Raw genomic sequence first — 22,585 nt, forward strand, 5'->3', positions numbered from 1 at the left:
ACCTGGCACCATGACTTGCATTTGAGACTTTCACTTCTCCTTTCCTGCTGCCTCTTGGTCTCAGCATTGATAGTCAGGGTTTCCTAGTGAGTCTACTTTGTCCCCTGTGAATAGGCGTATGCCCTAGTCACTGTACTTTTCAGCTTTTAAGGAGCCTCCTGGTTCCAAGAATTTGGCATTTCATGGTGTCAGCAGTTCTGGGTATAGTGAGGACACAGATTTTACTGTGTGACAGTCTCCTTTTTCTGGGCTTTAGGTCTGTTCTACAAGGCCCTTTCCTTGCTGCTTGCAAGCTTGTTAATTTGTGGGCATGCTTCTTACTCTGCACAGGTGGAACCCCTGCTCTTGCTGAAGGCGGCCCTCATCTTACAGACCTGCCAGCGCTCCCCTCACATTCTAGCTGGCTGCATCCTCTATAAAGGACTGTGAGTAACACCAGACCTCTCTCCACCGCCCTATTTCCCTGCTGCTGACGTGATCATCCCAGTTGTGGCCACCTCCAGATCACAGGCAGGAGCTTGATCTCGGGCCAGTTTCAAGTGGGCTGGCTTGGCAAATATCAAATAGTTTAGATTTGATTTAGGGCAAAGCAGCCTTACCGCTTCCACTCAAGCTCCTGCTGGCCTCTTGGCTGGGTCTGTCTCTTGGTTGCCCTCTAAGATCTCTTGACACCTCCTTATGTGGTTGGAGGGCCTCTTCATGAGCCACTCCATGCATCTTCCAAGGCCATCGTCCTCGTAGAGGGTTTGTTCTCAGCCCAGGGGCAGGCAGGGCCCGTGCTATGTGCCCAGAGATTTCTGACAACCAGATGAATGTGCAACTGGAGAAGCTCTCCAGGTTGCGAGGGTTGGAGGCCTGACAGGCTGGGTTATCAGGCCTGGCTTCTCTCCTTCCTAGCCATGTGACCTTGGACAAGTTGCTTGATATCTCTTTTCTCTACTGAAAATAGAAATACTTTGTGGAGAATGAAGTGGGATGACAGAGAAGGACCACGCATAGTCTCCCGTTCACAATGGCTTCCAACATATTAGACCCCTCGTTTCTTTCCCCTGTTTTCATTATGGTTGTTCTGAATCAGCTTGTGGTGCCTCCAGGCTCAGTGGTGACAGGGTCATTAAAGATGGAATTTATTTCCTTTTCATATTTTGTATTTCTTATTTGTTTTTAAATTATACACCTAATACATGAACACATTCTCATTATAAAAAATGAACCCAGAGAGAAACACACAGAGTACAATTGAAAAGTTCCCCTTCACTCTCCCTCACTCTCAGCCCATCCCCACAGTTAGCATTCGGAGGGCACCCTTTTTTTGTCCTTGCTGTGCGTTTTCACACACCTGTACATCTCTGTAATATGTATTTTTTTGATTTCGTTTATTTTTGCTTTATATGTAAATGGGATTGTGTGGTTCCTTAACTTAATGTGCAGAACCGAGATTTCTTTCTCAGTCCATATTGGTCTACCTCATAGTAGCTGCACATTTCATGGTGGTAGACTCGTGCCATGATTGATTTAACTACTCTCTTTTTGGTGGAAATTTAAATTGTTTACCCATTTTTTTAATGACTTTACCATTTTTCCCTGTGGTGAATATTCTCATGCATACTTCTTGGTATGAGCCAGATCAAAGGGTTTGGACATTGAAAATTCTGATGGAGATCGTTCGGGTGCCCTCCATAAGAACTGTAATAGTTGGGACTGTCACCAGCTGTGTCTGCACAATCCTGGCCAACATGGGGAGTCAGGAATCTTTTCAATTCAGAGTCTTGCAGTCTATTTCTTCTTATGGTGTCCTTGTTCCTGTGTTTGACCTTCTAGGATTGTTAGCACCCAGCTTCCACCCTCCCTTACAGCCAAGGTCCTGCTTCATCGAGCTGCACCTCAGGACCAGGTATTGTAAAGTCTACCTACCTGGCTGGGATGCTTCTGCACCCAGGTGGCAGCTGGCAAGGCTGAGCCCATGCTAGACGGGTGGGGGTGGCTCTGGGGGAGGTTGTTTCCCTTAATCTTGTTAGGTTCCTGGGTCAGTCAGTGTGATTTTCCTCAAGGGTGAAGTCTTATCAAGGCTGAAAGAAAGTGTTTCTTTCCTCATGATAAATTTGGACAGTGGTTTTTCTTCAATCCAAGTGGAACTGAATTCGACTTCTCTCAAGGATGGGCTTTATGTCAGAAAGATGCTAGATTTTAGAGATAGACTTTAAAAGATAACTTAAGAAATCAGAAACTCTTAAAACTCCTTCCATCTTACAGTTATTTATTTTTTTAATGGAAAAAAATACACATTCATTGGAATAAAATTTTCAAAATTAGACTGTGCAGGGATAGTCACTGCTCGCATCTGGCATACCTCCTTTCTGTCCTTTTTTCTTTAGTTTCACTTATTTACTCTTAGCATCTGAAGCTATAGGTTTAAATGTGTAGTAAGGCTAGCTCTTCGCACTTATAAAATCGGACATTTAAAATGATGGTGCGGAGAACATTTAAGATCTTGCTCCCCACACATGTCCTCAGTTTGGCTCACATAAGCGCTAATAAAAACTTGAAAACGACAACAACAAAAAACGATGGCAGGGCTCTCGTCAAGCTCCTTCCCCACTGGTGGTGGAGGTGTCATTGGAACAGCCTTTCTGGTAAACTATTTGATGAGTGGGTTAAGGATGCCATTTCCTTTTTTCCTAATAATTCAGCTTCTAGGATTTGATCCTCAGGAAATCATCTACCAGCTGAAAAAGGTTTATACTCAAAATTTTATCACAATAGGGTTGATGAAAGTGAAAAGTCAGATATAACTTAAGTGTCTGAGGTGGGAATTGGCAGAGTATGGCCTGTGGGTCAGTTGCCTACAGAGTTTTATTGGACAGCTTTTGAGTTATGACTGCAAATTGAGTAGTTGCGACAGGGAGCATATGGCCCACAAAGTCGAAAATTTCCTGTCTTACCCTCTACAGAAAAAGTTTACCTATTGCTGGTCTAAAGTAGAGACGTGATTAATTTACCTACACCACTTTAAACTGCATAAAATTGTAGTCAGCTGTTTAAAATGGCCAAAGATATTTTAGCGACAGGATGCGTATGTTATTCTTTAAGCAGAAAATAGGAGTGAAAGTCACTTCATAGGAAAGTTATTTTGGCTAGAAGAGCAGTTTTTGTTTTTGTTTTATTGTGGTGGGCCCTTTTGGAACCTTTGGGTTGAGAAGGCTGGAAAGCTCTTTTGAGCATATTCTCAGGTTTCCCCCCTTGATTATGAACCAAAATAAACTTAGATCTGGCATAGCATTTTGTTTAGATCAAATCCATTATCATGAGGGTCACAGGACCTTCACACTGTCATAATGGAATTTGTGTGCATTCTGTGTTAGGGCTATTCTAGGAGATAAGTTCTCTGAAAGTATAAATGAGAACACGAATCCTCACTTTTATTCCCAGAGGAGAGAAACTGAGACATCAGAATGTAAAGCCTGATGTGCGTTGGGTGGAGCTGCTGCCCTGTAGCCTGTATGGGCCCAGGTTCACACCTGCCTCCAGCCTTGGTGGTGAGCAGGCAGTTTGGGGGAACCTCTCTTCCACTTGCTTTGCTCTTGGCATGTGCTGGGGACAAGCGTTCTGGGTCTGGCTAAGTTTTATGAGCAGCAGATGGCATAGCACAGTCCTGATGGTCAAGTCAGGAGGAGGGTGTGTCCAGCGCCAACTCCTGTATTTGTTTATTTTCAGAGAATACCTCCAGGAGGGGATGCCCTGCAGGAACGTGGTAAGTAGCGAGGTGCATCGTTGCATCTTGAGAATGCAGTCTTTTATGCCGCCTGTCCCTGTACAAATTCTGTGGAAGGCCGAGTAGTCCCACGTGGTTATTTCATCTGCTCATAAGATTAGGAAAGTAGAGCTTCAACTATAAAGTTACCCGTTAAATTCATAATTGTAAAGCTCGTGATTTTAGGTACACCTTTTTTTGATTAAAGATATTGGGGTGACATTGGTTAATAACATTATGTAAGTTTCAAGTGTATAGTTCCATAATGTATACTGCATTGTGTAGGCACACCATTTAAATCCCCGTTTTCAGAGCCTCCTTAACTCACTCTAATGAGACTGCTCAAAACAAGTTCCAGAGGGTCCTCACTAGGAGAAGGCGTGATAAATGGCAACTGCCAGAAAGACCTTTTGCGGGATGTAGGGGCATCCCCCAGAGGGCTATTTTGTATTCTTTTGAAGTATAAGTTGGGGCACATCCCTTTTGTCAGTTGGAAGTACTTTTTTCCAACTTTTGTCTTTTTTTAAAGTGCCACTAAATTCTTCCCCACCAGTCGTCTCCACAGTAAAGATGCCCACCTGGGTTCTTCTTTGCTGATCACAGGAATTGTGGCAGTTTTATGTTTTTGTTCTGGGCTGAGGGATGCATCACAGCTCTGCTCTCTGAGCTGGCGTGTAGGTTTTATGCATCACCCCAAGAACCGTTACTGCCCCCCTGTCTTCTCTGGCCCAGGGATGGGCCCTCTCCTTGTTGCTTTGTGATTCTAGGAGTAGCGCTCCCCCCAAATGTCCACATCATGCCTGTTTTCGTGACGGAAGAGGAAGCCATCAGTCTCCATGAGTTCCCAGGGGAGCAGATGACTAGGTAAGGGCGCACAGGGGTTTCATCTTAAACCATGCTTTAGGGACGCCCTTACATGAGTTTATCCAAACAAATGTCCCATCCTTCCTTAACTCTGTCTTTTCCGTGCTCTGACCTGGAAGGGGCTTCTGGAATTTCAGCACAGAGATAAAAGGCAGCCGGCATAGTGACATGAGGGTGGGTTTCAAATCCCAGATCCATTGCTTATCCTCAACTGTGTGACCTTGGGCAAGTACATTTCCTACCTGCGTCTCAACTTTTTTATCTGTAAATTGTACCAAGTAACATCTGCTTCATGGGTTCATTGTGAAAGTTGGAAATAGCGTATGCGTAGCACCCATTACAGGGTCTGGCACACAGTAGTCCTCCAAATGTGTGCTCTGCCGTTTTCAGTAGATGATCCTGCCATCACTGTGTGAAGCCCTGAGAGCCAGACATGGCCTTATTTTTATTCCTGTGTTTTGACCATGATGGCCTCTTGGGCTCTGTGGTGTCACCAGTAGCCCTGCTTTTTAAGGAAGCAGTGCTTTAGTCTCCCCCCGGGCAGGGCGGTGGCCCTGCATTCACTCAGTGTGTCCCTCCTCACGTGTTCCTTGTTTGCCAGCTCTCCTGCATCTCCGGCCCGACACCCTCCAAAGGGTGCACTGGAAGAAGACACCAGCAGGCATGAAGAATCCATGGCTAGGACGTGGGCGACCACCCCTGAGTCCAGGCCCCCTGACAGAGGTCGGCCAGATGGCAGTGGAGAGAATGGACCCTTTTCTGGTTGTGATCTGGAGAGCATCCAGCCTGCAAAACTGCACAGCACTGCCAGCGATGAGGGTCCTGGTCTCGGCTCCTCCCAGGTGAAGGAACCTGGTTTACCCAGTGGGAAAGAGGAACTGGACTTGTTTGAAATTCACATTCCGGAAGCTCAGGAAACGGGAATGTCCCCAGGTTATTTTGCCTTCCCAAGTGTGCATGTCCCAGATGGCGGTGGTCCTCGTTGCAAGGAATCTGTCAGCGACTCTGGCAACCCGGAGCCCAAGCTGTCTGAGGCCTCACCTGTGGGCACAGCCATTGGAGGCAGCCTCTCTCCCTCCACTCCTGACATGCTCACCCAGAATGGAGCGCTAGAGCAGCGAGGAGACCTTCCTGGGGATAGCAGCCAAGCCTCCATTTCCAGGGAAGACCTCCTCCCCAGTAGGACGAGTGGACCATTGTCACCGCCTCGCCTAGGTTCGAAGCAAAGAGGAACTAAGCTTCTCATGAGGGAACAAGGCGTGGACCAGTGTGTGGATGAGGCTCATGAGAACCGCTCAGCCCTTGGCCCAGAATGCCACTTAGGCTCCGCAGACTCTCTGGGCCACGGCCTCCGTGCAGACAGCACTGACTCCAGGTTGACCCCAGCATCCTGTGGAGGACTCGTGCGCATGAACCTCTACACTCACAGTGTCAAAGGACTGGTGCTGTCCCTGCTGGCCGAGGACCCACTGCTGGGAGATAGTGCAGCTATCGAGGAGGTGGTGAGTTTGCTCGGACCTGCGCCAGTCCCTCTGGAGCCCACTCCTCCCTCTTGGGAACATGGACAGGCAGGGAAGATGCTCTCCTAGGGGACAAGGGCCTTGCCATGTGACCATGTGCAAAAGGCCTTGTTAATACTGTGGGGATGGTGTTAGTACCTACCTCCCTGGCTTTGTGAAGGTGAGATGAGGTGAAGAGCTTGTCTTGGGCTTTTGTATTCTTCCAGTTTCTTGGAGCATAGGCCTCGGGCAGGGGAAGATGAGTTGGAGTCTTGGTTCTGGGCATGTGACTGTGCACACAGGCCTTTTTCCCTGAGCCTCTGGTTCCTCTTCAGTTGTGTAGGCCTGGTGACAAGTGCTGCCCTTCCAGACACAGTGTAATCACACAGGCAGTGACCAGACGCACAGGATTATTATGTTGTCACCACCACTAATGGCCTCTCTTCTGAGCCTGGACAGCTCTAGGATCTGTGTCAGCTACAGTCTGTACTCTGTATGTGTGACAGCCAGGGCTGGGAGTTCTCTGGGGAGCGCCCTCCCCCTCGCCCCCAACCTGCTTCCCTCCACAGCCCCTCCACTGTACCAGGGTGATCTGGAGCTCCTTCCTAGAGGGCCTGAGACATCTGAAATCCTAACTAGCTCCAGAAGCCTCCTCTTAACCCATTCCAGCCTCTTCCCCACTTCTAGTGGTACCTTCTCTAGAGATGTGGTTGCTATAGTAACAGCCTTGCTGTAGTTGGCAGAAAAGTGGTAGCAGTAAGAACAGCAGGTTGAAATTGCTGCAGGGCGAATGGTTTCCTGGGGCTTGCCTTGTTTTTTGTTCTTAAATCTACTTTATTCTAAGCCTGTGTCATTAGCATGCAAGGCTTGTGACCCTCCATAAATGAGCTAGTCACCTTGGAGCTTAGAGGAGGAGGGATGGCAGTATCCTTTGCTCAGAGCCCAGAGCCAGAGACTGCTTCTCTCTAGATCTGCCTTGCTTATTTCTCTCTTTTCCACAAGCCAGTGTCACATGTCACCAAGTGGTGGCTTGTTTACTTCCCTACCCTCCTTCACCAGAGCTCTGAGTGACTTCTCTACTTTCTTCTTATAACAACACAGGGACCCAGGATTGCAGCTTTACGTCTTTTCTACCTCCCTAGGCATTGGTTTTCATGGTCTCTTCTGCTTAGTGCTGAGTTGTAGACATGATATTTTGAAGGCCCATTGTTTGGATGCAAAAAAGTAAATATAATATCTTTCTTTTACCTTCCTCCCAAAAAGAAAAAGAAAAAATAATTCAGGCTGCATTGGAGAAGGAAGCAAATTAAAATATATTCTGTACATCACTATACACTATCTACTTTATATCTTATTTTAGCCACCCCTTAGAACAGTTCTGGAGGTAGGCGTTGTAACTCCTGTTTTACCAGCAAGAAAACTGGGCCTCGTTGAGATAAAGACCTAAAGCAAGTGATAGTTCCAGAATTCTGCTTGTTTCTCATCCTCCTTCTCCAGCCTCTCTATCCCCACTGATCTGATCTCGAAATGGTAGGGGGGAAGGTGGAGAAAAGGGGAAATGCCCTGCCTTCCGTGGCTCTTGATATGGATCTGTCACGTGGTCTGTCACAGCCTATCCATCTTGACAATGGCTACCATGGGTTTTCATGTAGGGTAGGGTTTGGTCTTGTGTAGGACTCAGGAAAGAGAATGCAGCTTAATGGAAGAACTCATCTTTTCTAAAGAGAGTAGGGACTAACTAATTTTGATCAGCTTGCTGGTGTGAGAGTGAGGATAGTTGACCAGACCCGAAGGCTGTCTGTTTTATAATTCGGAGAGACCATTTGTTGCCTTTTTGTCCCAGATCTGATTTCCTTCCCAGCCCTCTGCTACTCTCTAGGAAGGCAAGTCCCCTGCAGAATGGTAAACTACAGCTCAGATGTGACAGTGAGCATACCCCCCTTAAAAGGGCTTCCTGTTGAAGTTACATACTACCAAGGCACCCTGGTGTCATTTTACCATCTTGTCTTTCATGGATCAACTGCCACCTCTTTATGTTTGCCCAGGTTGTGGGGTCAAACAGGGGATGAACAGGGAGCCGCCAGAAGAGATCGGAATTAGAATAGGCTCAGAGGGAACAGAATAAGCTCACACCAGGGGGCAGCATAGAGCCACTGACAGTTTCCTGCTCAAAACCCAAGGTAATCTCACTGACCTTCAAATACAGTGATCACGTCAGTTATTAATGGTATGATAGGACATTGAGCTATCTCTTTACAGTAGATGAGTTTGAGTTCAGTTCGAGTGCTAAAATAAAATATGAAAATGCACTCCTCCCTCATGAAACGGGTGCTTCCAAGTGAATGTATGTTACTGCATTGTTTCTTCTGCACCTTATGGCACAACTTTGACATCTGAGCCACTTGCTTTGCTATGGACTAGAAGCCGGAAGATCCAGGAATTAGCTCCAGCTCCATGTCTCATAGGGCTGTGGTGAGGGTTGAAGACATAGTAATATATACCAGGGGTTGGCAAATTTTTAATATAAAGGAACACATAGTGGGTATTTTCCACTTTGCAAGTACTTATCTCTTCTGTTATAATACAGAACCATAGATAACATGTAAATAAATGGTGCGGCTATGTTCCAATAATACATTATTAATGGGCACAGAAATTGGAACTTAATATAATTTTCACATGTCAAAAAATTATTCTTTTAAGTTTTTTTCCTAACCATATAAAAATACAAAAACCCTTCTTAACTCTCAGGCTAAGGACTGAATTTAGCCCACAGGCCATAGTTTGCTGACCCCCGGTATATATGAAAGCACCTGGTTTCCAGTAAAATATTGTCCACATTATCTGTTATAATATTTTGTGACTGTATATTTATGTCAAAGTGATTGTTATCTTGAGTACAAGTTAGGCAGAAGATCCTAGAAGCAGAGTTCAGCGCCAACAGAGAAAACTCGAGTTTTGGCGTATCTCGTTCTCCGTTCCCACCTTCCCTTACTGTGGGCACTGGCTGAGGATAGGGAGAATGTCTGTTACCAGGTTCCCCAGGTCCAGAAGCTTCCAGTGAAGCCGTGGGTAGACTTTATGGTGAATGCCATGGAGGCGTGTACACGCACGCATCTGTCACGCTCCGTGCTGGTGAGGCTATACCAGCGACCTGAACAGGGGATCCTGTGCATTTCTTTCCTGTGTGTCCTTGATTTGACCATGCACCTCAGTTTAAACCAGATAGCTCAGAAGTTGAATGCGCTCGCCATGGGATCTGCTCCTTTATCTGTTCGTTTAATAGATATTCCTTGAGCACCTACTAGGAGCCTGACACTCTGCTAGGCATTGGGGTACAAAGATGAGTCCATAAAATAAAACCTTGTATGTCAGACCTATTGCTTTTGAATGCCATTTCTAAGACATTCAGATAGAAAAAGTAACGTAGGCCCAGTACACTATCAAAAATCACAGTTAAGCTTCATGACAGTCACCTCAGAAACATTCCATTTGCATCTTTGTACTTTTTATGTGCACTTATTTTATTTACAAAGCTTTTGAAAAAGTTTTCAGTCCACAAAGTCATATATGCTTATTAAAGAGATAGCACTTCTTTTTTCTTGACTTTATAAAAATGCCCTTCCCTTAGGGTAGCACTTCAGAGTTTAGAAAGGATTTTTATATATGCAATTTCACTTAATTCACTTGGCAGCCATGTAGTATCCCCATTTTGCAGATGAAAAAATAAAAGAGAGAAAGGTACAAAAAATTCTGTAACTTGCCCCTGGTCATCTGGCTAAGACTAGGCTGTGAGACAGGATGTCCTTCATCTGGGGGCCGTCTGCTGTCTGGAAACAGTGGCCTTCTTATGGCTGAAGCACCCCCAGGGGAGCTGCAGGAGGCCCCATTGCAGCATGAGTCCATCAGGATGTGACCTGTGTACTTGGTCAAGCCCAGAGTGGAGCTAAAGAATACCGCAAAGCCATTAGAGGATGACCTTGCAGGAGAATAGTTCAAGGATGAAGAAAGTAATGCATGCTCTATCATTAGGTTATGAAACTAGTGTCAGTCTTTATTTATGGTTTGATCCTATTTTTATTTTATAAGAAAGCATCATACTAAATGGTATAGTCCAGTGTTCCTAGCTATACCTGCACATGACTCTTCCCTGGGAGGGTTTTAAAACGCACTGCTGAAGCCTCACCTCCCAGACAGTCTTCTCAACTAGGTTCCTCCTCAGAACCACAGAACACAGAAAACCATTTGACTGACGTGTCTCAGACCTTTCGAGCATGGTACATGGCTGGTATCATCCTAGCTGCACAGTAGAGAACTTCTTGGCCCAGTTGAGAAGCATGAGGGAAGGTGGGGGACCTGGTCGGTTGTGCCGTAAAAAACATGTGGCCTGGGCGGGAAAGTCATGGCTTAAAGGAGAGGTACCAAGAGACTAACAGTAGCTATTTCTGGATGGTGAGATCATGGGCCATCTCTCTGTTTTTTTCCTTAAGTTTATCTTTCTGCTCACCACTATTTTCTGAGTTTTCTACAATTTAAAAACGTGTTAGAACATAAGGGCAGAAGTTAGTACTTATCCATTAACAGGTAAAAACACTGGTCCTAGTCCTTTTTGCAAAGTCAGGTAGCCACGCAGATAACCTTAGGATTATTTGCTAAGTCTGTGGCCTACTGAGTTTAATTTGCAGCCATGCCCCTCTCTTGGCCCCTTCTGCAGTACCACAGTAGCCTGGCATCCCTGAACGGGCTGGAGGTCCACCTGAAGGAGACGCTGCCCAAAGACGAGGCTGCCTCCTCCGGCAGAACGTACAACTTCATGCATTATGACCGCATTCAGAATGTGCTGACAGGTAAGGAGCCGGCACTGTGCACAGAAGGGTGGGCCCAGGGCACCTGAGCAGAGGTTAGAACTGGGGTCTGCCACACCATGGAAGTTGGTGTTCTCCTCAGAGCTGTCTGACATGCAGTTAGTTAGGATGTTGCTTTCTCACTTGGAGCCCAGCTCCCACTGCGTCTAAAATTTGCTTGGCAAACACTTTCTTGCTCATTTGTGATTTTTTTGGCTGTTTCTCCAACGTTTTGAGAGAAGTACACACATGTTCAAATATCTGTGATAAGGTCTGCCTTAAAATTTTGATACTCATGCGCAAACCCGGTGATGCTCATTTCTGCGGACGGTGTGTACTCTGCTGCGTGGTGGCAGTTGTCAGGGCCCACCCTGGGCAGGCCTTTGTCTCCCCCTCAGCACCCACACTCATGGCTGTGAGCCATGTTCTGTCACAGCTGACAGTGCTGAATTGGGGTGTGGGGGTGAGGTAAGGAGTCTGCTACTCATAACTTCTGTCCTCTTCTGGAAGCAAACCTGCCACAGGTGGCTACGCACCAGGACCGCCGCTTCCTCCAGGCTGTCAGCCTGATGCATTCTGACTTTGCCCAGCTGCCCTCGCTGTACGAGATGACTGTCAGGTAAGGTTTCCTCTGAGACCCTCGCAGTCCCTGTACCAGGAACCAGCTTCCCAGGGATCTGGGGAAGAGACCTGTTCATAACTCAATGAGAAACGTTGCAGTTAAAGAAGATGTTATTCACTCCTTGGCTGCCATTATCTACTCTCATTCTTTCCTGTACTGTGTATTTTCTGGGTCCCATTCTGGGGCTCAGACCTGCTTTAGACAGTGAGGTACAACAATGAGGAAACCGAAGTTCCTCACACTCAGAGCTTTCATCCATTACTGGGGAAGGATGGTTTCTGTCTCCTTGTCATAAATGATACTGAAGTGACCAGTCATGAGTGCTCATTATAAAAACATTCAGATTTCTCCCAGATCTATAAAATAAAACATTTCCTCCCTGACCTATCAACACCTGAAAGATACCCACAGTTAAAAGTTTGGAGTATATTACTCCAGGTTTTATTTTTTTGGGTTTTCATTTCTTGTATATGAAACAGATTATTAGTATTTTTATTTTAATTATTTTAATAGTCTTCTAGAAAAAAGAATCATACTATTGTATTGTTTTACACGTTCTTTTTTTTTTTTACTCAATTGCGTATATTGACTGTCTCCATGCCAGTAGATGTAGATCTGCTAATTATTATTATTATTTACATTCATTATTTAACCAAATGAATTCTACTTTTTCTCTCTACATGCTTCTCTATGAAACCAGTAGCAGAAAATAAGGCAAGTTAGAGGGTCAGAGGGGAGTGCCTGCTATGTGTATATTATCCCCATTTAGTCCTTGGAACAATTTGGGCAAGTGCATTGTTTATCTTCATTTTACAGATTGAGGAAATTGAAGCACAAATAAGATAAGTGACTTGCCCTAGGGTCATATTCTTATTAAGCGGCAGAGTCCAATCACTCTGACTCTATAAATGCATGTTCTTCCCACACGTTTCTGGTTTCAGGAGGGCAGTGTGGTCAAGAGGGAGGGGTGTGGGCTCTGGACTCACATAGATGCACCCTGGAACCCGGGCTCGCATGGCGACAAGGTTCTGATGCCTGCTGCCTGCCACACCGGAGTGCCAGGCATCTCAGCATCTCTAGTGCCAGGCACTAGAGCATCAACTCTAGCCAACATTTCAATGTCTTTCCACAATAATGTGTCTTCTCTGGCTTTAAGTCAGAGCTATCCCAGGCCAGCAACCTAGACGTGGTTTGCAGAGAACTGGTTGTGTTGGGGGTGGGGTATGTATTTTGTGATGGATGGAAATAAGTGAAATGGCCCTGCAGTATTTCACCTTCCTGGGAGCTGAGAATGTTTTAGCACTGGGACATCTAGCTTATTTTAATAGTAATAGAAACAACGGCTATGATTTCTAAACTACTCACTGTGTGCTATGCAATTTATATGTATTTTTACATATTCCTTTTCATTTAATATCTTAAATCATCTCATTGAGGGGATATACTGTTGTCAGATCCACTTTACAGATGAGGAAGCTGGGGATCAGAAAGGCCAAGTGATTTAGCCAAGGACACAGAGCAGGGCTGGGATTAGCTTGTAGCCACCGGGCTGCAGTCCCACCTCTCCATGGCTGTACTGACTTGTCCATGACTTGTCCTGCTGGATAGTGAGTTGCATAAAAAACTTAATACTGGTGGGCCCGTGCTGCTCCTTGAGGCCCCAGAAGGAGAAGCTGGAGAAGGATGGAATTCCCCTCCTGCCTTGTCTGAAAGGAGAGACCTGGGTGAGGGGAGTTTTAGTGGTTCTTGACTCTACCTTCTTATACTAGATTTGGGGACACTGAGGCCCAATGAGGAAATAGTTAGAGACAGGCAGGATTGAGGAGCCATCTGGTTACCTGGCCCCACAGTTGGTTCCTCCCAAGTGGGCCCTTCTTTGAACCAGACCCTCATCCCCTCCCTCTGCTGTCCCCTCGCTCCCTTCACTGTTCTAAATGCCCTGGTACGTGTAGTGGACTAGACCCCTTCCTTAGATACTGTCGGTGCTCGTCAGAGGCCTGACAGCATTATCCACCTCTGGGCCTCAGGGTCCTCATCCATCATTTGGGATAACACTACTACTGCATAACGCCGTGTGAGGAGTCAGCCAGGCTGTGTGGAAAGTGTCTTGCACGGCTGCTGTTATATCAATAAAATGTGTACCCATCATTTCATCTGTTCAGTTGTAACTTCAGGCCCTGTGGCTGTGGCCGCATGGACAGTCCCAGGATCCAGTAAGTTGAAAGGAAGGGAAGGGAACATGGTTATTGGCATTGAACCTGGAATTCAGTTGAATAAGTAGAACCTGGAGCCATGACAGCTGCATGCACAGCATCTGACATGCAGGGCCAACCTCAGGTGCCTCTCGAGGTCTCTATGTGGTCTGAGATTTGCATAGCCATCATCGGACTGTTGTCTTTCCTCCTCCTCCCACAGAAATGCCTCCACAGCTGTGTATGCCTGTTGCAACCCTGTCCAGGAAACCTATTTCCAGCAGCTGGCATCGGCCACGCGGAGCTCTGGCTTCCCAAGTCCCCAGGATAGTGCCTTCAGCCTCCCGGGCAAAGCCAAGCAGAAGCTGCTGAAGCACGGGGTGAACTTACTTTGAACTGGGCTGCAGTGGGAAGGTCATCAGCCCTGGAGATGACTATCAAGTCGAACACCAGCAAAGGAAGCTCTGTCGTTTTTAAATGGGAAAAGCCCCTCTATTTTATTTTCCTGGGAATATTCTCTCTTTTAGGAACGTAATGGTGTTTGAGTGTTTGGTACACCCTTTGCAGATTGTGGGGTGTGAGGGGGCAGTTCTTCAGGTCCATAGACCTAGAGTGTGTAATAAAGACTTTTGTGACACTGGCAGCGTTGGGGCAGGACGGGCATTCTGGCTCCTTCCACCGAAGGGGTACAAGGCCAGTTAGTTTCCTGAGGCACCTGACAACTCCAGCTGCTGTCGCATCCTAGCCTTACCTCGTACCATGCAAATTCACGTTGGCGTTTTTTGTAGAACCTAATTATCTCTAGTCTAGTGTTTGTGCAGCCCTGTCTCCAGGAGGAGGTACGAGGTGTGACTGTGCAGTGAGGAGACGGGCTTGTTAGCTAGCAGACTGGAACACCCACTCTCAGGTTGTCGTCAGAATGGGTCTTCTGGGTGGGCTGGATACTTAATGCCAGGAATAGTCAGGGAGGCTGGAACCACCTTGTTAGGATTCTGAAGCTGGATTTAACACTAGGGACCGATTCTTTGGAATACCCTCAGTGGGAGCAAATCTTGAAAACATGGAAGTGAGTCTGGAGTTTAGTGATCACCAAAAGCCCTGGAGCATTGCGGGGTAACGGGCCAGGCTGTGTGCCCTTGGTTAGAACTGGGCTACGCAGCTGGTTTCTCTTGAGTGCGTGTCCCCGAATGGAAGTTTCCGAAATGTTTTGGGGGAAAGGCAGAACTGTGTTTTTCAGCAGTAGCTGTGTGCAAGGGAACCACATTCCTTTGTGTGTTTCTGGGCTGGCGTAGTTACACCAGTTCTATCACATTACAGTCAGACATGTCACGATAATACGGTACGGATCACAGGATGAAAATATTTACCAAAATCTTAACTGAATGTTTTACAGCAAGTACTGAGATTTCATTTGAATACCACAATGTTAATAATTCAATTTCAGTGAACAAATATGTTTATGACATGGTCTTTTTCTTGAAAAAAGTTTCCAAGGACTAAAATAAAATAGCCAAAAATGCTACTGAGTTCTGAGTAATTAGTGACATCTCTAGTGACAAAGTTAAGGTTGGGTTGAGATATTTTATATAGAAACATGTATGTGTATACATATTTTGCATGAACATATTTCCCTTTTCTTACCTGATCCAGTGAGGCCAGGTGAGGAAGAACGCGCTTCACAATGCTCTCTGAGAAGGTGACAGTTTGCAGCCACTGCTCCAAAGAGCACCAGCTTCAGCATGGCTGGCCCAGCACACCAGGCCAATCACCCTTTTTTACCCTCCTGCCACTGGCTGGCCTAAAAGAGTGATTTTTCCCATGTCCTACTTCTCTGGTAAATTCTCTAAGAAAAAATTCATTACAAGTCTCCATGCCGGCCTCTCAAAGAACCTTCATGACTGACCAACGCAACACATTCCTTTGCTCTCGTGGAGTATTTTTAAGCAGCCAAACTTTTGCTCACTGGTGGTCCAGAATTGCAAGGTCCCCAGAGTCTTGAGCTCAATGAAATCACAGCCTGTTATCTGTTGAAACAAGGACAGCGTTTGGAGCACAGAACCCATTTTCATTCACCCACCAGTAGCTCAGCTAACTGCCTGTGCTCAAGAACCCTTCCACACCAGCTCCATTTCACAAGAAGATTGCTTGGCTGTCGCTGGGCCTTCCTGAGATGTTGGCCATTGGTAGATCTTCATCTTGTTTGTTTTGTTTTCAGAAACCTCCCTTCTCATCTCATTTCTCAGGACTGTCTTTGAGTCCAATAACACTTTTAATACAAAATGCTTTTGTTTCTGAGAATCAGTGCTCCAGGCAGCCAGGTGCTTCCCTTCGAATCTTAACAATCAAATAAAGAGCTTGTAATTAGCACAGCAGAATGAAGACCCACATGTGATAGTCACTTTAAAATAGGTCCACAAATTCTTTCCCACAAATTATGGACTGAATTCCCCTCCCTTGAGCGTGGGCTCTACTTAGTGACTCGTTTCTAATGAATTGAATATGGTGAAAATGACTGACTTCTGAGAGTAGGTTAGAAAACACATTACAGCTTCCATCTCTTTGTTCAGCTGATACGGGGGAAGCATGTTCAAGAAGCCCTCGTGGCGAGGTCCGCTGACCTCCACGTGAGTGAACCTTCTTGGAAGCAGGTTCTGTAGGCCCAGTCAAGCCTTTAGATGACTGTAGCCTTTTGAAAATTAAGCTAGAATCATCAAGTTAAGCCACTTCAAATTCCTAGCCCTCAGAGTGTGAGATAATAAATGTATTTAAGCTTCGCTTTTGGGGTAATTTGTTACACAGAAATAGATAATACTTGCATGCTATTATTACCGTTGGAGCGATCAGAGTTCTGGTAACACACACCTCTAAGTCCTTTTCACTGCCAAAGTAATGAATTTCAACTCAGTGAATATGAGAAATATTTGTTTATTAAAAGCACATTATGGGGTAGAAGATGGGTCAAGCCTGAAACTGGCTAACGAGGGAAACAAGGTCACATGCCCCTGGGGGATGTACGGGTTACAGCCAGGGAAGATAGAGAGCTGTAACCCTGGGGGAGGGAGTGGTCTGCATTATATTTGGGGCAGTGATGGGTGGTGACAAAGGAGTTCTTAGGTGATTGGCATTTTGATTGACACTTGGCTGCTATATAATTCTTTGCCTAGTGCGCATGTGCGTACCCAGAATTCAGTCTGTTACAATTAGATTTATGAACTTACAGGCATAAACATAGTGTTATAATGAAGCTTACATTGTAGGCAAAATGCCTTCTGCACAGGCGTCTGTAGCTGGATTAGGCCAGCTAAGACTATGACCCTCCTTTGTCTCTGGGGCTGCAGGAGGAATTCTCTAATTACCGATAGGGTGTTCTTTGGGCATTTTCTAGGCTGGCTCCCTATTCCTTTGTTCCCCCTGTCACTTGTGTCTGACTAGCTACCTAACACTATATCCTGTCCCCAAACTAGGTTCCTTGCAGGTTTGGCATAAGGACCCTTTGGCCAAATGCTAGACAAAGCATTGGTCTTGGATTCCAGCTACTTCCTTTCCCATCTTGGAGAACTGGGCTGGACGGTTAAGGAAGATGTTGTGAGCACCTCTCACCTTCCTATGAGTTCCAGAGCCTGGTGTTAATAGCCAGCTGGATCCCCACTTCCTATCTGGGCCCTGCCCTGGCCCCTCTTTATTGTCCAGTGTCCCACCTGCCTCCAAGCAGGGCACCCTTATCTGGGTGTGGACTCTATCCACATAGGCCCCAAGCCCCAGCCTTCCTGGCTTCCCAGCCAGCTTCTGCAGGAGGGATGTGATGGAATCCCCGGGGGGCAGTGAGACGACTCTGCATTTTGACAACACTCAGCAGGTTGAGCTGGAGGACACAACATGGTGGAAGAAATGGGGGAGGGGCAACTCGAGGGAGATCATTCCTTGGAGCTAGGATGTGTCTGTTGGGGCTGAGGAGGAGGGGGGGGACAAAGTCACGCCGCCCCCCCCCCCACTCCTCTACCTATTTTCTTGTCAAATAGCTGGGTCAACTTAGAGAGTGGCTCCCTGCAGTGTGGGTTCCCACTGTTCTGAAGCCTCCGGAAACACTCACTAGTCTAGCCCTCCAGGCTTAGTTGTGGCTGCTTTGGCACATTGCCCTCTGGCTCCAACCGGTGTCCCCCTGGATCAGACCAAAGAAGACAGCTTTATAATGCATTCAGGCTGCGAACTCTCTTCTCTCCATTGAGCTATAACCCTGCATGGGAAGGGCCTTTCCTCCTCTGGGTGGAGTCTCATCCACCCAGCATTAATTCAGAACTAACACCCGGAGATGAGACGTGTACAGGCACACGTCTTCCTTTTGCTTCTCAGGTCCCATTTAGTTTTCTGTAGTGGAGCTTGGCTTAGTCCCCCGTGGCCGCAGCCCTGATTGTGACTAGCCCAGAGGCTGCCGGAACAGGGATGCTCAATCCCTTGTCTTCCTATTCAATATTTCAAAGGTTTAGGAGGCATTCAGGACATCGTTTAATCACAGCCCCAGACCTATACCCTCAAAATTAGACTCTAAATGTGAGGCACCCCAGAGCTGCTGGATCGAGCCCCATGCTCTCATGGTGATGCTCCCCGAGAAAGGCGGCATTTGCAAGACAGCCTGTCCTGCCTTGGTTTACAGTTGACACCAGAGTGCCACTGTCATCAAGGACAACAGCCTCCTTCAGGCAGAGAGCACAGAGGAGGTAGAAGAAGTGAGAGGTTCTGTTTTCGGCCATCCCTGCCCTGCTGCTTAGCAGAATCTGCCTCCTGTGAACAATAAGGACTACTTACCCGTGGAGTGATTAATAGTGGCAAGTAGATTCCTACTGGGAAAAGATCTCTGTTCCCTAGAGCAGCAGTCCTCAATCTTTTTGGCATCGGGGTTCGATGCTCCTATGAGAATCTAATGCCCAATGATCTGAGGTGGAGCTGAGGCAGTGTTGCTAGCTCTGGGGTGTGGCTGCAAATACGGATGAAGCTTCTTTTGCTCGCTGCTCACCTCCTATTTGTGCAGTGTGGTTCCTAACAGGCCACGAATCAGTACGGGTCTGCAGCCTAGAGGCTGTGGACTCATGCCCTAGAGGGATATTTGAACTAATCACATCGATTTAGGTCCAGTGAACTGATTTTGGACTTCTGAACTCCAGAAATATGAGAGAATAAAGTTCTATTGTTTTAAGCCACCAAGTTTATGGTAGTTACAGCAGCCACAGGAAACTAATACGCCCACCCTGAAAACAGGATATATTTGTCCTTCTGGTGAGTCCAAGCTCCCTGTCTTTTGACAGTGCAGTGCTAGAGCAAGTGAGGATTGCCAGGATAGCTGGGCTGCACCACATGGGGCCTTGCCAGGATGCCAAGGTGCAGGCGAAGGAGAGCCTTGGAATGCGAGTGGCTCGATCTGGTTCTCATTAGAAAGATCAGAGGCTCCTGAATGGCTGGCTGATAAGCAAGGCAGGAGCAGAAACCATTAGGACGCTGTGATTATCTGGGTTAGTGGCCTGGTGCAGGAGGTGGCTAGATAATCGAGAGAAACAAGCAGATTTGAGGAATACTTAGGAGATAAGAAATGCCCACACTGGGGTATGGATTAGGTTTGTGGGAAAGTAGAGGGGCATGCCTACTTTATGACAGGCACTGCCTTCAGATAAGGAAGCGACCAGGAGGGTGGCCTGTTCTCAAGGAGTCCTAGAGGGAGTGAGTGGGGACCATGGCGGGGCAGGGTCTCTCAGACTGTGTGCAGTAGTGTATGTCCATCCCTGCCAATCACTCCGCCCCTTCCCCTCCCCTCAACTTTGGTTCCTACCCTTAGCTGTTGACTTGTCTTGGGAAACGAGCAGTAGGAGGGGACCGCTCTCCTGTCCCCTGGCTTGGGACTCCTCCATGAAGCGACTGTGGAGGGCAGGGTGTGTGAGATCAACACTAGCTTAGGAAAAATAAAGATACTCTGGATCTTTTTCCCACATATTGGTTGAATTTGGGAAGCTTAAGGTGAAGGTTCTGAAGTCTTCAAGGTTAAAAAAGGACACCTCTCTGTTTATTTTAAATGTCCTAACCTAAAATCAGCTGTATTCCTCCTGGGAATAAAACCCAGTGTGCCTTTTGAATCCTGTCAAGAGCCACAAAGAGGCCATTTCGTGATTGTCCCTGTCCAAGCTGACTGCCAGCCCTTCTCTCCTGCCCAGCCTTCCTCATCAGCTGGGCCCAGCGCTCCCAGGGAAGGGCCTGGGGCCCTGACCACGGGTCCCAGCAAGGCCCCCTTGGTTAGGGGGAGGGTGAGACAAGCCACCTCCTGTGTATGCCGATAAAAAGGCACTTTAATCTGAATGTACGCCCTTGACCTCTAAGCAGCCCACGCGATGGTTCCTGTGGCGGTAGAAGCACGTGGGCTTTGGTGTCCGAGCCCTGGGTTCCAATCGTAGCTCTGTGACTTATTTCTGTGAACCTCAGTGTCATTTTCTTTAAATTGGGGAGGAAAATGTAATGTATGTAAAAGGCACGGCATACTGCAGACCGTCTGAAAATGGAGATCGGTGTGTCTTGAGAAGGCAGAGAGCCTCCCAGGGGCCCCAGTGCAGGGAGCCCCTCTGCAAGCCTCGGAGAGTGGGGCCTGATGTAGGTCTAGAGTTCAAAAGACTGCTGAGCTTTGAGCTTGGACACCTGGCTCCTGATTCCAGCTCATCCTCCAGCAGGCTCGCCACGTGACCTTGTTCACATCAGCTGCCCACTTTGAGCTTGTCTGCTCCTGTTAAATGTGCACAACTGCCCCTACTTACCCCAGTTTGGCTGCAAGTATTAGTGGACTAATAATGCATGTGAAGGCATCTCCTAGAGTGCATAGTGCATTCCGTGTACTCAAGGAGGAAACACCCTCCCCTAGACTTGGGGGTGGCTGAGATGCTGGAGTGGGGAAACACAGGGAAGGTAGGTAATCAGAAATTAGGACCAGTGTGTGTGCGTGGGAAGAGGGCAGAAAGTAAATCAATCTGTGTGTGTGTGGCCTCCTGCCACCTAATGTTACAATCTGCTTGAGTATTTTCACTGCCATCTGTCAGCTGCTCTAAAATATATGGCCTTATTCTGTCCTGTTCCCTGTGTTTACATCTGGTTAGCAAGATTCAGCTGGGGAGGTAAATGTTACGAGTGTGCTGGCAGCAGGGCATGATGGTCCTTAAAAACAGTATTTGTACTTAGCCTTTGCTTCTCATATTTATGGGAGCTTATTGGCTCATGTAACTGAAAAGTCTAGAGGTAGAGCTGGTTCCAGGAAAAGCTATACTTAGGATTCAGAAAATCTCCACAGGGTGGGATCTACCTTTCTCTGTGAGTTTCACTCTCAGATTTTCCTGACAATAGATCCCCACCTCCACCCCAAGAAAAGCTGCCTCTTTCTTAATGGTCTCAGCAAAAGAACTTGGATCATGTACCCAGCCCTGACTCAATCTTTGAGTGGCCAGGAGTTTGGAAGGCTCTGATTGGTCAGGTCTGGATCATGAGCTCAGCCTTGACCCAATCCCTGAGTGGCCAGGAGTTTGGAAGGCTCTGATTGGTCAGGTCTGGATCACAAGCTCGGTGTGCCTTCAGGTATTAGTGGACTAATAATGCCCTGTTGGGTCAGGTTCTGGAAACCCAAGGACTGAGAATAGGGATGTTAGTCTTACAAAAGGCTCATCAGGACACTGTTGAAGTGTGTTAAAACACTGTCTCCCAGGGACCAAAGTTAGGTGCCCTGACCCCATTACACAGGGGCACAGCCCAGACTCTAACCTTGAGCTGGCTGGTGTCAAAGGCCTTGCCATTTCTTGCTACCCAGGGCAGCGACCCTCAGTTCTAGCTACACATTAGAATCGGCAGGAAAGGGGTTAAAACAAACACCAGGACCACTGTCCCACCCTCTGAACATAGAAATGAGATGCTTTGGGGGTGGGACATGGGCATCAGTATTTCTCCAAAACTCCCCAGGTAATTGTATTGTGCAGCCAAAGTCAAGAACCAGTGGATTAGGATTACCCTTCCCCTCCCCCACTATAGGTTGTAGGGCACTCGATGTTACGAGTGGAGTTACTGCCACTAAAGGGCTCAGAACCCAGACAACTTAGGCAAGTTTGAGGGATGCTGAGCAGGTGCCTGGGAGACCTGGGATGTGACCTGGCGCAAATCGACCTTATGCAATCTGGCCTTGAAGCTCATGCCGGCTGTCTCGGGTGGAAGGCTGGGCTTCTCATTTGTTGCTGGGCGGGCATGGCTGGCTCCCCTTTGTCACCTCGAGCATCCCTAGCTGTAGCATGTAAATTACTTTAGCAATTGCCTAGTTGGAAACACACACATTAGGAGAGTGAGAAAATTGCAGCCCCAGGTGAGTAGTGCTCTTCCCGTTTCCACGGCAGCAGGGCTGCCAACGGGAAGCAGGCTTGCGTGGGAAAACAGCCTGCAGCCGGGCTGCTCCTAGGGTACCAGGCTGCCAGCGGTCACCTGTCCCTCTTCTAACACAAAGGGAAAAATTGAAAATGTAGCTATTGAGATATCTGCTTCTCCCCCTGTAGTTAGCCACAGGCAAAGAAAAGGAGCCAGTGGCACCCCTGGCCACTACCATCCCTGATCAAATGTGTTTGTTCATCCATCTCTTCCTTACCTGTCCTTCCTCCTCACCTGCTTCTCTGTAACTGATTAGAACCACTGGTACAGCAGAAAGGGAACCGACATCGTTGCTTCATGTGCCAGGCACCATCTCTACAGTGGAGCAGGCTGAGGCTCCCAGAGGCTCTGTAACCTGCCCCAGGTCGTGTGAGAATGAACTCCTG

General features: G+C 47.2%; 1 protein-coding gene across 4 annotated transcripts in view; it reads left to right on the forward strand.

The window, feature by feature from the left end:
- HPS4 (HPS4 biogenesis of lysosomal organelles complex 3 subunit 2) overlaps nucleotides 1–15,298 on the forward strand; it is a 26,500-nt gene extending 11,202 nt beyond the window's left edge. For 3 of the 4 annotated variants that reach the window (XM_016129674.2, XM_016129673.2, XM_036220526.1), the window contains exons 7-14: nucleotides 331–425; nucleotides 1,822–1,894; nucleotides 3,715–3,751; nucleotides 4,519–4,615; nucleotides 5,217–6,117; nucleotides 10,829–10,961; nucleotides 11,469–11,577; nucleotides 13,996–15,298. In XM_016129674.2, coding sequence (XP_015985160.2) covers nucleotides 331–425; nucleotides 1,822–1,894; nucleotides 3,715–3,751; nucleotides 4,519–4,615; nucleotides 5,217–6,117; nucleotides 10,829–10,961; nucleotides 11,469–11,577; nucleotides 13,996–14,167 — 1,617 coding nt within the window. In that variant the 3' untranslated portion in view covers nucleotides 14,168–15,298. Of the gene's footprint in view, nucleotides 1–330; nucleotides 426–1,821; nucleotides 1,895–3,714; nucleotides 3,752–4,518; nucleotides 4,616–5,216; nucleotides 6,118–10,828; nucleotides 10,962–11,468; nucleotides 11,578–12,283; nucleotides 12,295–13,995 lie in introns of all 4 variants that reach the window. The other variant, XM_016129675.2, reaches the window with a different exon arrangement.
- Nucleotides 15,299–22,585: the final 7,287 nt, after the last annotated feature.

The sequence above is a fragment of the Rousettus aegyptiacus genome, unplaced genomic scaffold (genome assembly GCF_014176215.1).
Source record: "Rousettus aegyptiacus isolate mRouAeg1 unplaced genomic scaffold, mRouAeg1.p scaffold_m13_p_5, whole genome shotgun sequence".
NCBI lineage: Eukaryota > Metazoa > Chordata > Mammalia > Chiroptera > Pteropodidae > Rousettus > Rousettus aegyptiacus.